The sequence below is a fragment of the Atractosteus spatula genome, chromosome 13, assembly GCF_055471065.1.
Source record: "Atractosteus spatula isolate fAtrSpa1 chromosome 13, fAtrSpa1.hap1, whole genome shotgun sequence".
In the NCBI taxonomy this organism is placed as follows: domain Eukaryota; kingdom Metazoa; phylum Chordata; class Actinopteri; order Semionotiformes; family Lepisosteidae; genus Atractosteus; species Atractosteus spatula.
In genome coordinates this window covers 26623326-26641091 of record NC_142718.1, presented here as the reverse complement: position 1 = coordinate 26641091, position 17766 = coordinate 26623326, and the positions used below count along the sequence as shown (strand labels likewise).

Sequence of the window (17766 nt, the reverse complement as noted above, 5' to 3'; positions counted from 1 at the left end):
TACCGCAACATCTGAAAAAAGTAGAGTGCCTTCAAATGCAGAAAACAACCTAAGCCTTAAGAGGGACAATTCTGGACAGCATGATATTCAATGAAAGAATTCTTATGATTTATTAAAGATACCCACATGACATTAATTATTGCTTTGGCTTCCAGTCTATGAATGTTTATTTTTTAGTTTAAAGCTTTTTGACTCTTTGATATCATATGGAAATGAGAAATTTTTTAATGGTAAATTGAAACCATGTGCTTTTAAGTACTTAATGAACTACAGAGAGCAGTGGCCATGTACTTTCAGAGCGTTGTTTTGTGTCAGATCAGGTTAGGTTTTAATCCAAAGCATATCTTGCCCGATGGAACCTTACCTTCATTTGTATGTGAGTATCTAAGAAAAGAGAGACCTCACTGGCCACATTAGAATGGCATCAGCGCACACTGATCCCAAAGCTTGTTCACTTATGAGGCTGAAGTTATGGCAGTTCTTTCACAAAGACGCAGAAGTAATACTGATCTGAATTTCATCGAAGTAAACAGGCAGGCAAAAACATTTAAACTATACAATGTCTTTTCACACCACTTAGTTTTAAGTGAAGGACCATCATTCAGACTTCCTTCAACATACTTTCCAAAGTGACAAGACACCTGAAGACACAGAAATGTTATGTTTTTAAAGCCCAAACAAAACAGTTTCTCAGTGGTCTTTTTAAATAGGCTCGAAACAGGGATATGAACTTGCCGCCTTGTTCATCAGATAAAAAAACAACAACAAAAACAAATTAACGTTTATCTCGCCAAACTTACCATTTGTTCTTCTTTCTAATGTAGTCTTTTTCAGACAGGTTGACAAGATAAATCATTGGCTTGGAAGTCAAAAACAAGTATTTGTTCAATACTTCAATCTGTGGCAGAAGAAAAACACAATTGAAACAATGACAGAAGGAACAGAAGAGTTCAAAAATTCGTTCACAACTACACAGGAGATGAATTTAAAGAAAGAAAATGAAAAGATGACTGAATTCAAATCTAGGTTAGACACAACAGGCAGCATCTCCAAAGCTTGCTTGCGTTCCGGACAGATGTCATTAGTCCCATAAAAATAAAATTAAATAAAAAGAATAAAAGAAAGATGCACATTAAGTCACAATTTGCATAACAGACCTTTGTACTAAAAGAAGGAATCCAACATGCAGCACAGATTAAAAGATTCCAAGAAAAGGCATATTAATAAATCTGAGTGTACATCAAAGACCTACCTCCTTGTCGTTCCATTCGTGACAGTAACGGACATGTTTCTTTTCATCCTCTACCCAGTTCTTGATTTTGCACATTATGTCCTGTTCAGGATTAAAAAGGAATGAAAAAGAAGTCATTAAAGTAGATGAAAAAGAATATAAACCCAGCAGGATACTGGGTAATTATTTCCTAAATGCATGGCATCCTGATGCCAAAATGAACAATGCATGCTCATATTCAAACAGGAAAGGCTGAATTTTGACAAGGACAGGATGCACAAAGGATTTTTTTTTTTTAAAATTCCAAATCAGAAGCGAATGCCTCGCAGAGCACTCGATTCGAAACGTTTATCATAAAAGGGAACGCACGATAAATCTTATTTTAACGCAAGAAGCAGAGTGGTTCGAGGCACGAGAATCTGCTCAAAGGACACATTCACGGGGGAAAAGTTCGCGAAAGTGTCGGTTCTGTCCCCCTTTCTCGCACTCGGCTTTCCACAACACCGATTTAGTGTGCGGTATACACAAGGAAGGTACCAATTAATTTCAGCTTATCCAGCAGGAAAAAAAAAATCAAGCTTTTCCTAACTGCATTTGCCACATTCATTATTTCAGCCATTGTGGGTTAAGACCACAGGCAAGATAACTCCGCTATTAAAGAAGCTGGAAGTGGAAATGGGTGGGAAAATGGGAGGGAGGGAGTTATAAAATTTGTAATAAAGAAATTGAGCCTATTATTGTTGATCCAGCCCCACAGAAATTAGCGGAACAAGTCAAAGCGCTTTTTTTCCCCTTTAATATATTGCATTAATTTTTTTTTTGTCAACTTCACCACCTCCTTCACGCTCCCCTCCCCCCAATCACTCCACAATCACACTCCCCTCAAAGGAAAAAAAAAACAGAGAAAGAAGAAGCCTGCCAAAGCCTCAATTACACAATGGCAAAAACCTCAAGCTGATGACCTCCAACCAGCTGCATTCACTTTCAGAACATCTTTCTCCACAGGAATTCTAAAGGCCTTTTAGTTAGTGAGCTAGTGTGCATTGAGCAGAAGCAACTGCAGGACGAGCCCAGTGCACTTTGTTTCTCTGGCCTTTCCTCACAGAAAGATTAATCATCTGTGAAATGGAAACAGCAAACGGCAAGTGACACAAACTGAACCCTTTCGAGGTTTTCCTCATCAGTTTCGCAGCCATGAAACTGCGAGCCGCATGTGTCGAGCCTCTCCTAACAGGCAGGTGTTAATAAAAGGCGCGCGGGTCCAAGGAGGTCAAACAGATTCTCTGGCAGAAAGAGACCGTTGAAGGGTCATCTATTTTTTTTTTGGTTAAGGATTGTCTAGGCACCTTCCATCAAATGAGAGACACGTAAAGCCACCATCTTTGTTAATTAACATAGCTTTTTTTTTTTCCCCCAAAGAGATTGTGAAAATTAACTTTGCGTGAACAGAGAGCTCACAGCTCAGGGATAAACTTCCTTCCAGTATAAAATTGATTTAAAGGGAAAGCAATTTATTTAAAAACATGAAATATATTTTAAAAAAACAGAAAATAAAGACAATAGCTTTTAACTGCACATGGCTGCTCCAGAAAATGTTTTTAATCAAAAATATCTGAGAAAACTATGAACTGTCTTGAGAACAGCCTTAAAGAACATGAAGCAATATTTTTAAAAATTTTAACACCTTATTGAAAGGAACAACTCCTGGTTTAAGGTGTTAGCAAGCCAATTCACGTAAGAAAACTCTGCCTTTCCGGTAGGCCATTCTGAAAGGGGCTACAGAACAGCACATTTGACAATTTCATGTTCATACTTTACAATCGTAACAAAGCCTCTTCACAAATGTTTCATTTCAGTCAACCGGACATCTTAACATTTCAAGCTATAGTCAAGGCAATGCAGGAAAGAGGAAAAAGTACATATAGATAAAAGCAATTTCCAATCAAACTGAAAGCCATATTAACAACCCCTTTTATTTTCATTAAAATAAAACTCAGCTGAACATGTCAAATACCAAAATTGGTTTATTCTGAAATTCATTATTTCTCCCGAGCTCTGTGCAACCCTTGATAAGAACCATTCTTTAAACTCTAAAAAGGCTTCCCATAGATTTCACTTGGCACCGCATATACAACCTTTGACAAGTAATGTAGATCATTTTTATTCATTGCCTAAAATTGTCAGCAATTATGTGCGTCAGTAGCCACCTGCAAACACTGAATGGCTCCTCCAGCAGCCAGTGTGAAACCCGGTGTTGGAGGGGATTATACTGAGGGAACAGAGTTCTAATAGATCCAGCAGGTGAAATAGCCCAGCTTGTTAATTTAATGAGTGGCCAAAGCTTACATACAGCAGACCAACAATTGGGCACATAGTGAAAGCTGACAACTCCGTTTACCTCCCTCGCTGGATAATTCGCTGCTGAGACTGAATCAAATTCACCTTTAGCACTGATAGAGGAGTGTAAGCGATCTTGCGCAAAACACAGGTTGCCGAAACGCTCCCCCCAAAAATAAAATGCCACATTTCTAAGACTCCCTCTGCAACTTAACAAAGAGACTGAAAGTAAAGAGAGGGGAGACGGCCTACGTCCACAAAGCCAAGAGCAGGCAGTAAATGAACTATGTTCAAGCTTCAGCCTAAGTCCTCATTCATAAAGTCCTTCTCTTGAAGAGACCAAGGAAAAAGCACTTTTTCTGAAGTGAGATCCTAAATATATTAAGGAATATAAATATAAATCTGCTTTTATTGTTTGTAATAAAAAAAAAAACTGTTACCAAAGCAGCAGACCGAACCTGATTTTTGAATTTCGGAAGCATGCAGACAAGCTGGACAAACTGGATTAGAGAGCCTAGCTGGAGCAGAGCTCCACCTAGTTAAGTGACCCATTCTTGGAAGGTTCTGGGTCAGCTCCATTCAGATCCAATGGACACACACACCTGTTACAGGCAGAAGCCAAAGCCAGGCACTTTGCACACTGCCTGGGAGCTGTTTAAAAAAGCGCTTGATTATAATCAAGTTTTGAGAATGGAAAGCCCTAAGTACAGCTGCAGCATCCTCAGTCACTTTTGTTGTGAATGGAGATGAGCAGAACACACAGTCATGTAGCAAACAAAGCATGTTTTCAGCTTCTGCCTGTGGTAGCAGGGCAATCTGTGGACGCACCTAGGCATTAACCAAGAGCCTGACTTCAGTATCTGCTCATAACATATACATACTGTATACACGGTACATAAAAAGTAAAAGGCCAAACACAGACCCGTTGAACCAAAATTCCTATCTGCTTAGGACTGAATTGCACAACAAGCAACACACCAAAAAAAGAAAGAAAAAAATGAACGTAAATGCCCCTAGGAATTCCCATAAGATGCACATATAGAATCGATCAACCACATTTGTTGTCTTAAAATGAACATTTTAAGACACTAAGTTAGTTAAAAGACGTAGTAAAACAACAGGGAAGAAGCTACAACAGTGTAATGCATTCTGTTGTATACCGCAACACTGAAATGCACCGTCAAAACAGATGCTAAACATTTCTACATTATCTTACATTAAGGATTCTAAGTTGTCACTGTTTTGCATTAGTAAATTCACAGCAAGACGGAACCGTCAAGTGATTTGAGTATTACTCTAGATGAAAAGAAGCTTGCGGAAGCACTTTCATTAGCCCATCACTGCGACCCTAGGTTAGCAGCTGAATAAGTAACTCACTATTAATGATTTCTACTGCAGCTGCCCTCTGACCCCTTATCACTTTCAATCTCTGAAAACAAAAGGGGGAAGACGGGGGAGATTCAAAAATGAAAACCGCATGTATGTTTTTACACCGAGCGCCGTGAGATGATATGATTTCTACTGCAGCTCCAGGACTTGTGGGAGCTTGCACAGCGAGAGACGGCAGATTATGACTCACGTATTCCGGCTTCAGCTTCTTGTCTCCTCCCCTTACGGCCACTTTCTCCAGTTTGTCAATTATTGGTCCGATGAGCTCTTCGTCCTTTAGCCTCAGCTCCTCGTGAATGATTTCAATGTCCCGGACTGGATCGACGTTCCCTTCCACGTGGATGATGTCTTCGTCTTCAAACGCTCCTGTGACGAGCACAGGTGAGAATGAGCCATCTGGGCACAAACTACTCAAACTCAAGAACTTAACGCTCCATCTCTATTCACCATGAGAGCGCAAACCACATATTGCTTTATCTGCCCGAATGTTAACTAAAAGAATGCTTCTTAAAAGGCGGCAATTGTATGATACGGTCTTACGGTTTACAACTCACACCCGGATTCAACAAAATTAGATCTGGTTTCCAGGAAGTACAGTCTTGCTTGTCACTTTTAGTGGTTCAAGAGAACAGCTTCACTTGCTGTCTCGCTAAACAAACCTATTAAAACCATTATAATTGCAACAGTACAGTAAATTCTACACATTTCGATATTCGTATATATCTGAGATAAAAAGATAGAGATCGACTTAAATGAGTTACATAGCATTATCATAAATGCTGTGCTGTGATGCGAGACACCAGTTAAAAAATAACACATATTGCAATTTCAACTGAAAGAAAAACAAGGACTATAGTCTTCATTAAAGTTGACTCTTAGTCAAGTCTGGAAAGATATGGAAAGCAAGTGTATAGTAGCTTCAGTCTTCTTAAAGAGCTAAATTCCTTGTTTTTAAACACACTTCACAACCTAGCGCATGGGTACACAACTCCAGTCCGTGAGACTGAGAATCCAGCAGGTTTTTTTAAGTCTCTTGAAATCATCAAAATTGTTAAACTGGTTAAATGAATATGATGATCAGCTTACTCAGGTCATTAAGAACAGAGCTGTGCATCACTGCTCTAGCACAAAAATCTCCACATTCTGAAAACAGGAAGGACTTGAATTTCATTGTACTTCAGCATTGAACTCATTCATGAATGGAAAGTATCTCCCTTGAATTCAGACAAATAGCCGAGACGCCCTCGATAAAGAACATTACCAGAACATCCTAAGTGAAATGCAATTCTGAATTAATTATACAGCCACAATAAACAATGCACATGTCTATGTGCTTGTGCCCAAGCAAGGGATGGAATATTCTGTTCACTGCTCAGAGTACTCTATAGAAATCAGAAAGTACGAAAAACAAATGAAAATGTTTACAGAGGATATATCTTGAAGATGAGACATAACATGCAGTTTCCATGAAACACGAACTTCAAAAATGGGCTGAAATCAGTCCCTCCTCTCCAAATCAATCTGCTTTGTTGCTGTGGTCCTGATGGTGATTAGATAATGAACCACTTAGACACACAATTTACACAGCGGCTAATTTTATCGCCCTGATTCCAGGGTATGGGTTTGAAGGCCATCCACAGAGCAGAAGAAGGTGCATTTGTCACATATGAGTGACAACTATTCACACAAACCTAACAAAATTGTGCTGGCCCTTATTAGAAGCACATGCTATTATCACATATTCAAAGAGCAGTTAGGCCCATAATTTAAAACTGCCAACAGGAAACAACAGGGTAAAACAACCAGATATCACTTAAGTATGCTCTCTGACCCCCGCCCTTTCAGAACATGTGGCAAGATAATGCAACCTACCTTTACCGTTAATTTACCATAGGTAAAACATCACCTTATTTAACACAGAGTGCTTTTTGACAGCTGAAGGTTAAATCAAGGTCAAGCCTATTTATAGCATTAAGGTTTAACATGCATCAGTGGAAGCTTTCTTAATGTTTTATTGTGATTAGCAGATAAGATTCTCACATTATTCAACACTATCAAAAGCAGTATGTTACCTAACAATTTTAAACAAGAACTGTGTTACATACGTTCCATGAAAAATAAACTTTGAATTAGTCTGTTCCATCTACTGAGTGTTTAACACATGGCGCTCGAGTTGAAGTTGACTGACTCGATCTATCATCAAAGATACCTATGCTTTTCTGGCAGTGTTGTCAAACTTCTCAATGACTGAAAAGATACCTGCAATGATGTGCGTGTAGTACTGCAACAGTTATTTTTCTGGCATTTGATGTGTGCATGAAGCATGTGGGCATGTCTCGACACCCCCCTTACTGTATATTTTTTTAAAACGGAGCTAGAAGCAGCATGAGCCAAATCACTCCTGTTGTACAAGAGATCATTTCACCAATTAATCACAAGTGGCACAAAACAAATTCATATTTTACTATGTATTTTTGACAATATGCATTAAAGTGCCAAACCCACTGGGTTCAACATACAGGTATTTCTCAATTTAATTGTTCTTGATGTACGCATTTCTGGTTTAACGAGCCTCAAAAATATATACCATTTCCTAATTCAGGACAGGTCAGCTCTCACTTTAACACGCTTGGCAGCAGTAGACAACAGGCAACCTGACAGAGGTTTTGAGACAAGATACACTGAGCGTGCCCAGTTGTGTACCAGGATCAATAGCGTCAATCTGGTGACACACAAACAGCTGTGAAATCTCTGACTCAGTGTTCTCCCAGCCACTGTTCATCTCCCGTTATCTCAGCCTCTTGGAAAATTTCCAGCAAATGTCTCCATCTTACAGGATATTTATTTTGCGGAAAAGCAAAAATAAAGACAACACCAGCCCGAAGAAAGGTTACGGTGTGAAAGAAAATCTTGAAAATGAAATGGAATTCCAAGAATTTGTAAATAAAACATTGTTCTTTAAAGTTATGGAAAAAAAGAAACATTGATATATTTCACCATGAAAGAGGTTTTGAAAACCTGAACACTCACGTGGAAGTTTCTAGTGAAATAATCTGCAATGACACGCAAAATGTGGGGAACAATAAGTTCCGCTAACAAAAACAAAATACAATTCAGTGCCCCATAGCCACTGAATAGAGATAGAGATTCTGTCTCACTGGATATTAAAAAGGCCATAAAACACATGAAGGAACTTACTTTACTTAACGTGTTCTTAGGTTTAATGAAACCTTCACTAATAATATGAGATGCTTTATTTTTAGTGTTAAGGTGCGAGAAGGGCAGAGAAATGCTTTGTTAACGTGAGTATGTTTAAAGAGGAACACACCCAATTATTTTCCAAAGGGGTGCTTATGCAGAACATTGAATAAATAAAATGGTTAAAAAAACAATTATCAATTAATAATCAGCTAATGCCATAAGAAAAGATTTTTCAATGATACCTGCAAGCCTTTATATTAAATGGCATTTAAAGCTCGGACTGAGAGTAAAAGACAGTTGCGCAGTTCCAATGCATTTATGGACACTATTGCATTTTCCTAACAACACTTACAAGTCTTCCCTTCATGTTTTATAAGAAACTGCTAAACAAACATTTAGTTAAAAATTACTTTGGCTCAACTACATAAGAATTTTACATGCATAAGTGCGTGTAATTGTTTTTATTGACGGCTTCAAATCTTTGACTGGGAGTGGATCCTAGAATGCACCCCCTCAATTACATTCATTGTAATGGGGAATTAGATTATTAACCTAGAGGTGTTTGAATTATAGCTAATTGTTCAGAAAAACACCCCAATCAAGAACAGCCTGTATTTATTGCAATAATATAAGTTATACCAATGTGTCACCTTATACATCTCTGAAAAATACATTGAAGGAATGTTCATCAATAAACCGTTTTAATACTTCTGTATGACTTTGCAATTTAAAGCCAGTATACCTAATTATACAAACTTCTCAGTGTGTTACTGGGGGTTTACAGCTTGGCTTTCAGATGTCCCAGGGACAGCTCCTCTGCCCGGGCCTGGTTAATTTAATTTCCATGTTCCCTGCAGTTCGGAGGAATCTCCCTCTGGGGCTGTTGTGAAGGTATTGCCTTGGAGAGATAATCAGAGTGGGTTACAGCCTTCCAGTCAGAGGAAGATGATCCCTGCTCTCCTGCTTGCTCGCTAGCAGTCCCTGTTCTACTCCACCCCAGCGCTATGGAGACAACAGATGCATTATAAACACCCCCTGTCCAGAGAAGGTAACACGCTCACACATTTAAGACTCCTGGCCCCTTTCAGGCACAGTGATGAGCCCAGGATGATCAAACCTGCCTGCTTGTATTAGGAGCAGGAAATAAGATTCCCACTGTCAGTCCTCCTTAGGAAATAATGAATATTATTCAAAAACAACAGCACATTATATCACTCACATCCTTTACAGAATAACAAAACTGATACTAATTATTATTATTGCGACTATTAATACTACTGGTGCTATTACCCCTTTTCTTTCCTGAGGAAACAAGATTATCATATTGTTATGATTGTTATGTTATTGTTATGCAATTGAACCAGAACTGCCACCAAACTAAACAATTATACTTTGATTTTGAAACAGTATGACTTATTAAATACCATATTGCCAATAAGATTATAGTGTTATACAAAATACAAAATTATCGTTACTAAAAAGTTGCAATAATGGGCACATTATCCATTCAACTCGACAGAACCACTACACTTGGGTGTAAGCTGTTATCAAGCAATTCTTCCTCCTGGTGAAATGAAGTTATCCAATTACTCTTTGACTAATCAGGCTGTTTTGGCTTTTCTTCTTTTCCAGAGGTGCTTAACAGTATAAACAGTTCACTTACAAGAAATGGAAAGGGGCTAATCAGTGGAATTATTGTTTTGCTGCTCCAATTTACAGACTGAGATTTATGCACTGATTGGAATGAAAATTTGCTATTGTATGTTGTGTTCACGTTCTAACTATTAGCTCCTAGAATAATCTCCTGCGTGAATCTTTCTAACAATTTTTAAACAACCAAAATCTTAACAAAAACAGAATGCATGAAGAAGAAACTTTTTTTATATCATGAGCTAATGCATGCGTTTAAATTTAATGGGAAAGGTGGCGATGACCATGAGAAACGGGGAGATACTTATAGGATGTTTTGTAGGCACCGTCATTGAAAAGGCATTTTATCAAGAGAGAACTGTTTACATTTGTTTACGCACAGATGTATTTAAAACTGAAACTGTCACACAAACTTAAGAAAATCTCACACTTCAAAGAAGAAACACTGGACAAGGACAGTTGCAAAAAGGATGAAATGGAACTTAATTCTTTTCATACTAAAAACATATATACTGTAGGTAACATGTATAACAAAGAAAAATTGGCTAGGATTTCAGATTTAATTTAAACCTTGTACAGTATATTAGCAATAAGCTTTGCCAACGTAGCTCGGGGCAAAGGAATAATCATCTGAACTGACCACGTTTCCACCCCTTGACCAATTAATGCACAAAATCTGAGTGGAAATAAAAAAAAAACAAAGTGTGTCTCTTCTTCTTGTCCTTGCCATATTTGGTTTAGAGCAGCTGATCATCAACTATTCAGTGACAGAGTCTATTTTCTGGGTTCAACATTCCAAAGTAATTTGCTTTAATTTCACCCAATTTAACCCATACTTCACACCAGCTCCATTCAGCCTTAATAGCAGTGCTCTATGCATGAGAAAAAAAAAGGAAGAAAATCTCCACAATTAGACCTTGCGACTGCATCCAGTTAGGCTTCTGTGAAGACGGCACTCACAAGACTGCGGCGCCACACAAAGCCACAAGGAAGACTGTAAAAAAAAAACACTGGCTCCAGAAGTCAAGTCTATCGTAGCATTTAACATTTTACCACTTAATTTCGGTTTCTGTATGTTTTGCAAAGCCCATTAGCAGGTGTGCCTTTATTGACTGAACAAAGACCTTCATCTTCAAAAGGATCTGGAGCGCCTTGTCTGTGAGGCCCTAGACTTGCACTGAGCAGCCCACTTGCCAAAGTGTCACAAGGAGGGATCCATACATCTGCACACAGTTTATGTTTACATTAATATGAATGAGACTATAATGCCTGCGCAAGTTACAGAAACACAAAGCAGGGTATTTACTTTGAATTCCCCCTTCCTTTCTGTCTTGTTGACGGTTAACAAAACGAGCACTCCCTCCCATGTCATCTTCAACAAATTCAATTTCCCCAAGTATCTATATGGTGTGACATACTGCTCGAAATGTGAGAGAATTTACAAAATCATTTGTGCCAAGGCTTCTCTGAAAGAATATACATGTCAGGGAAGGTCTAGCGTGTCTAGAAGTTCTAGACGATGGATGCAACTTGAAGACCTTCATTACGGTTTTCAATGCACAGCAAACAAAAGAGATTGGTAAGGTGACTGACATTCTGGGGACGCAGTCCACACTAGGAATGGTCTACACCAGTCTACACCAGCTGACACAACCAGGGGCTTATCTTTTTTTGTGAATTAAATAGAATGGGAGAATAGGATTGCCCCCAGACCTGACACTAGCCCATCACAGGGGGTACTCCAGCAACATTTTTTGAGCAATAAGTAAGGGGCTTCACCTCGAGCATACAACAGTGACAGCAAGGACCCAAACCTCACAACCCTTCCGGTTCAACGCCCTGACCACAATTCTTTACCGTCCCTAATACTGAGGGCAAAATATATCACCTTTTATACATAAATATAACAGCATGGCCACGGACAGGCTGAGAACAGGCTGCCCTAGAAATATTCCCGGGCCTTGTCAGGAAAGGAGAGCAGTTCTTTCGATGACATTGGTGATACTCTAAACCACTCCAAGTCCTAAGAAGCGTGTGATCTATCAGCAACAAAACGCAAACAAAAGGCACCATTTCACAAGACTAAAAATATCAGTGCTTTAGCATTGTTGTTTGTTCTATACTGTTACGTAAACTTCAGTATTGAACATATAACTTCAGAAACAAAATCAAACATAGCACTTATCACATCATTTCTTTTGTTATGGTTTCCTTAAACAGCTCACAGTCCTCTGTACCTACAAAAGTCTAGTAATTTTTTAGAACATCTTTTTTTCATTTACTGAGCTATAGACAGAAAATTTGAAAACATGTTGAGGGTAATCGAAAAAGGTTCTGCTTTCTTGTGCACATACTTGTGTTAATGGGGCTCTATACATATGAATATTTCCTATCCTTGTGAACATTGGCTTCCTAAATCGAACAGCTCAAAGTGCTGAAGCAACATACAGAGTACACATGAAGATCCACTGCTCCCTTTGTTTTCTGTAGATGATCGCCAAACTTCTAGAGAGTCTCACTTGTAGCTGTTTGGCACACTCTCCCAACCTTTACTATTTTATATGAACATACTGGGTAGAACAAAGCTCATCAGCATACTGACAGTTCAATTCTTTATCAGTTATGACAGCTCTCCAGGATTGTGAACTACAGTGGGTCGAGTTCATATGCGCAGCAAATAAACTACAAAAGCACAGGACCGCTGTGGGAAATTTCAACACTGCTTTAGGCCTCTATCGTGCAGCTGACCACAATGCTCAGCATGTGTACGTGCACAAAGTTGTAAAGTAAAGGGCTCCCCTCCAGCCTTTTAATTGGAATGTTCACTTAATGTTTCTATATTCCTCCAGTGTCAAGCACAATTACCAGTTTGTATCTTTTCGGATGTTTGTAAGCATATTTCTTTTTTTGCTATTTAAAGATTACGTTTCAGTTTTATGGACTGTTTTAATTTATTAATTAATTTATCAACACGCTATTTTAAAACTATCTGTTGTAGAACTAGATACATTTCTCCCTCTTTAATTCCAAGCACAGTTTCCAGCTCTTAGTAATGTCCAGCGCTTGGCCCTCAACATTATAAATCAAAGGACTCCTGCTCTCTGTTTCTCTTCATTTCTGTAATTTGCAGGGATCAGAGCTTTACACAAGACCCAGTAACAACTGTTTGAGAGACAGCAGAAGCTGGTTTTAAAGTTGAGAAATAAAATGCTTTAAAATCTGCTGTCCGTTTGAAGTGCAAGAGTCACTTACCATATAATGAGTACAGACCACACAAACATTCCAAATCAATATTGATCATGCTTAAACTGGTTGCAGTAATATTCAAGTTTCAGAGGACATGTCACTGATATAATTGTCAAATTATAGTGCTGGCTAGCTTTTAACTTCCTTTACGTGTACTCGCATGTAAGCTTACGAAATAGCATGCATAACACATTTACAATACATTCCTCTCCCAGATTTTAAGATGCATCACACAAGCGACCAGCAGCAATTTTTCTGGTAATCAATATAAAGGCTAGCCTAGTTAACGAGTTTATCTCTAAGGAAAGCCAGATTAACCCAGATAAAGAAACAAAAGCCAAAAATGCAGACAAACAGGTCGCTGACAGTCTCCTAAATCTAAACAGAGCTCTTCCTGTCAAAAAATGCACTAGCTCATTCTCATCCAGGACCCCATCACTGTAAGCAGAAGCCAAGTTGACTGTAAAGGTCCGCTTCAGAGCCATTGAGGTGCCAAACCCAGACACGAATAACATTTAACATTTAAAGGGAGTATAAGGAAAATTTTAAGTTTGTTTTATTGATAAGCTCAGCAGTAAAGTTATTACAGGAACCTTATACACACATATTGAGAAGTAATGAAGCAATGAAACTCAAATGCGATCTTATCCATAGTCACAAATTCCTACAGCAGGCAGCATTTATTAATATTTCTTAAGATACAAACACAAAAAAGGTACAGTCAATTAATCTCGGTGTGCAGAGAACCTTTCACTTTTACTCAAGCTTTATGTGTGAAGAATTAATGTACTAGGGTAGCTTAAAATTTCATTAATCTTTGGGAAAAAATGAAGGTGTTCATTTCCTTTTCATTTTCTTTTCACTGTATTTTTACAAGAGCGGGGCTGAGAAGGGTATGATTGAAAGAAGCTATCTTATGCACATCACTGTTGTCCCACAGCATTCAGAGAACAAACCTTTTTAGATCTTTAACTACCATAGGAGTGCTGATTGCACAGGCACCAGCAATTTCCTAACCAATGGCCACCTGAACAATGATGTGTTCAGCTTTCAGCCCCTCAAGCCTTTCAAAGGTGAATCATTTCACAGTTTGGAACTGGATCTCCATAGCAACTTCTCTTTGAGGGGTTTAGAATCACCATCCAGTAATTCTATGATCATCAAGCTCAGCCATTCCCAATGGTTCTTTTCACAGCAGATGGAAAAGGAAGCCTTGAAATTTTACAGTCTATTTCAGGCAATTCATCTGGCAGCCTATTAGAATTCAAAATATTTCGACCTTCAATCACGAAGCATGTTATCTGAAGCTGTGGTGATCTCAAGTCAAGACAAGCAGACATTTTAGTCTAATCATCCATGATGAGAAGAGACTGACAAAAACTCTTAATTCAACCAGCATCAAAATGCTTATTTTAACTGCATGAAAGTCTTTCAACAGGCAATGAAAACACACCATGTATGATTTTTATCCGAATTTCCTTCCTAAGGCAAATATAATCTAAAACACTGGAGAACAGCTCAGCGCCTTGTAATAATCTTATTAGTTATTTAAAGAAAGGAAAAATCTGCACAAGCTCCATGACTCCCATTTTAACAGTACTGCTTCCAGTAATTACTACAGTTTTAAAGCAACAGATGCAAAGCCGGCATTCGATACACGTCTGCTTTGGTTAATAAAAATCATAATAAACCACAAGTTAACATCACAATGCCACTAGCAGAACTCTGCTCTATTCAGTATGATTAATTGCAGTCTTCTGCTTTCTCCTTACAGATTTCTTTCAGTAAGCGTAGATTGGACACATTCTTATACAACAGGACCCTTTAAGTATCATTAAAAACAGCCCAGTCCTTTTAGTGGTTAACTACATTTATAGTGCAGTGATTCGTCTATTCAGTTATGCAGTCATCCAAAGTTGATTAGCAGTCAGTGAGACATTGCTGTAACTCCCCAAGAAAACCCTAAATTAGACATCATACACTGCGCTTGACAACTCTGAACCACACCATATTATTTTGTATTAATAACAGTACACTGTATTAAGTTGTTAACCTATGTAGCAAATGTTTGTCTTCATGGCTTGCCTCCTCCATTAACAGAATACAGCAGCTGGCCAAGTAGTTTATAAGATCTAGAAGACCGAACAATCTGTCTGGTGGTGCAATTCTCCCAAATACCAGGCTTAAGTGCAATCATTCTGGTTACGTTTCTGGCCAGAATACCATGAAGGAAGTTGAGGCTGGAGACACTACCACTACTGCAAAGTTTAAATGTTTTCTGGAAAATTCAAGCAATGCTTAAGCATTCCTTCAGGGCCTGGAAATCTGCAATCATAAGGGTGAGAGGACACAGAACCCACCGCCACCGACAACAACAAAAATATTTTTTCATATGCAGTGAATTCACACCTTCTGGTACTTGAGGTTTGTCTCTACTGGAATCAATTTATAGATGCCAAAGGATCTTTTCTCCTGCTTAAGGCACAAAGCACAAAGCTGTTTCCACATGTGTTTATAGTAAATAAGTAGATGAGATTTTTTATACATCAATTTATCCTTTTTTCAAGGAAGTAATGAAACCCTAGAGATCAGCATTATTTAAAAGCAAAATAAGTTAAAGATTATTATTGCTCCCACAAAAAAACAAGTCTAGAAATATATACCGTACTGCATGAGAAGTTACAAAGACTTCAGTATGAACACGTTCAGATTTGCTGTGGTTGTCATTATGTCAAACATGAATTACAATTGCTCTTAAAATGAAACGTATCTGGATAATGTACATTGCTGGAAATGAGGCTGTACTTTTAGAACGTCTTACCAGGCATCTCATGAAAAAATATCAGTATCTCGCAAATCAGGACCATGTTACTGATAGAAAAACAAACTGCTGTTTGTGGTTTAAAGAACAGTTAGGGCACTCATATTGCAGAATAAATTGATGGTCTAACAAAACGTTTGAGTGCTTAAACACAGAACAAAGTCATAGGGAAGACAGAACTTCAGCACAAGACAGGGCTTTTTTCCACATGAACAGAAGCAGCTCAGAACACACTGTCTCCAGTTTTACAAAATGAATATCAAAGACACATCAGCTAATTAAACTGGACATAATACATAAATTGGTTTCGAAAACCAAACCAGCATTCAATCTTTAAAGAGTCCGTTTAACCTCTAAAAATGAAAAATCCTGAAGCACTGAAGAGAAATTTTCCAAAACGACATTTTCCATTCCTTCTGGAAATTCTGTCATTAACAGTCACAACTGTTCCCCTACTACTAGTATCAAACAATTTTAACATCAAAGCAATGAAACTATGCAAATACAACCACAGTATTTAACTAAGGAAAGGGACGGGATTAGAGATACTACACAGCAAATGAAAAAGTCATGGGTAAGTTTGAACTGTATGCATTCAATTTCTGCATGCATTTGATTGCTAAAATAAAACCACCAGGAACGGAGCCAGGGAGACCAACAAAAACTGGGGTAGCTCATCCATCCCCTGCAGAGAAAGGAGAAGAGTGTTCCCTAGCAAAGCCACTAACTTCCCCGACTGTTTTCAGTCAATGGCCCCCTGGAACATTTGTGCTGGAAACTATTCCTTCTGTGATCACTTCTTTTTAGCAATGTATTTAAGGAATCATTTTTCAGGATGCCATAATACTCCTAAATAGCTTTTGGAAGCTTTAGTTGTAAGTAAATCCATTATTTACATAAGCTTTTCAAAGCCATTAGGGTTAATGTCATGTATGGCCATACACTACTGACGTGATTGAGCAAGTGGTTACACTTTAAAAGACTTACTCAAAGCAGAAAATCCAGTTTTATCACTGTTGGCTTCAGTGAATAGTTTGTGAAGGCATGCAACTGAAATTCTGTACATGTAGATCTTTACTGCAACTAAAGCCAGGAATTCTGAGTTAGCCCTGTAAATTCAACTTTAAAGAAAAACAATCATATCTCCTTTATTACTTTAATAAAAGGAGGAAGAATTTGAAAATGAAAACTAGACATGATCATTTAGTATAGTTTTGTATCGACAGTGAATCTGAAAATAGTCCCTTTTGAAATCTGTTGGTTGTTGAAAAACATCTAACCACGCTAGGCCATTACAATAACTGTGTAAAATTCAATAAAAAGAGAGAATGTTAAATATAAAGAGGAAAATATGGGTTACCGCCGATGATAGAATAGGAAACAAAAACTACTTATTTTGACTTAAGAGCCCGAGGAATGTCTATTACTCTCAAGTCCTTAGTCTTTAATTACGACCTTACAGGATTTATCATAGCAGTTCACAGTGTGATGTTAAGGTTCAAAAACTTAGACTACAAACAGGAACTGTAATTATACTGAAGATTTTGTACTATGACACTAAATATGGGTATCGAATTCCACAACATGGCTGGGGCAGAGAGTTTGTGACAAAGCCCACTGCCTTAGGAAAGACAATGCAGGAACTTGCGGAATTTGAGCCTTGGGTTTTCTGGACTTCCTTTTGGGGATCAACAGGGAAGGACCACACTACATTAAAAAAGATTACACTAAAAGCTGTTAAAAGACACTACATTAAAGAAGAAGCCATTTTTGAGCAATTAAGTGTTTACAAAACCTTGCACGCACAGTGATCATGGAGGCACAAACAGTAGAGTCATGCAGATGTGAACAGATGTGTATGACTGAATCTGTGTTATTCTCAGACGTCAAA

General features: G+C 38.2%; 1 protein-coding gene across 2 annotated transcripts in view; it reads right to left on the bottom strand.

Annotated features, from left to right (window-relative positions):
• ola1 (Obg-like ATPase 1) overlaps positions 1-17766 on the bottom strand; it is a 52419-nt gene that overhangs the window by 19449 nt on the left and 15204 nt on the right. For both annotated transcript variants that reach the window (XM_088930036.1, XM_088930035.1), the window contains exons 5-7: positions 5148-5323; positions 1253-1333; positions 801-898 (exon numbers count right to left, since the gene is read on the bottom strand). In XM_088930036.1, coding sequence (XP_088786162.1) covers positions 801-898; positions 1253-1333; positions 5148-5323 — 355 coding nt within the window. The remainder of the gene's footprint in view (positions 1-800; positions 899-1252; positions 1334-5147; positions 5324-17766) is intronic.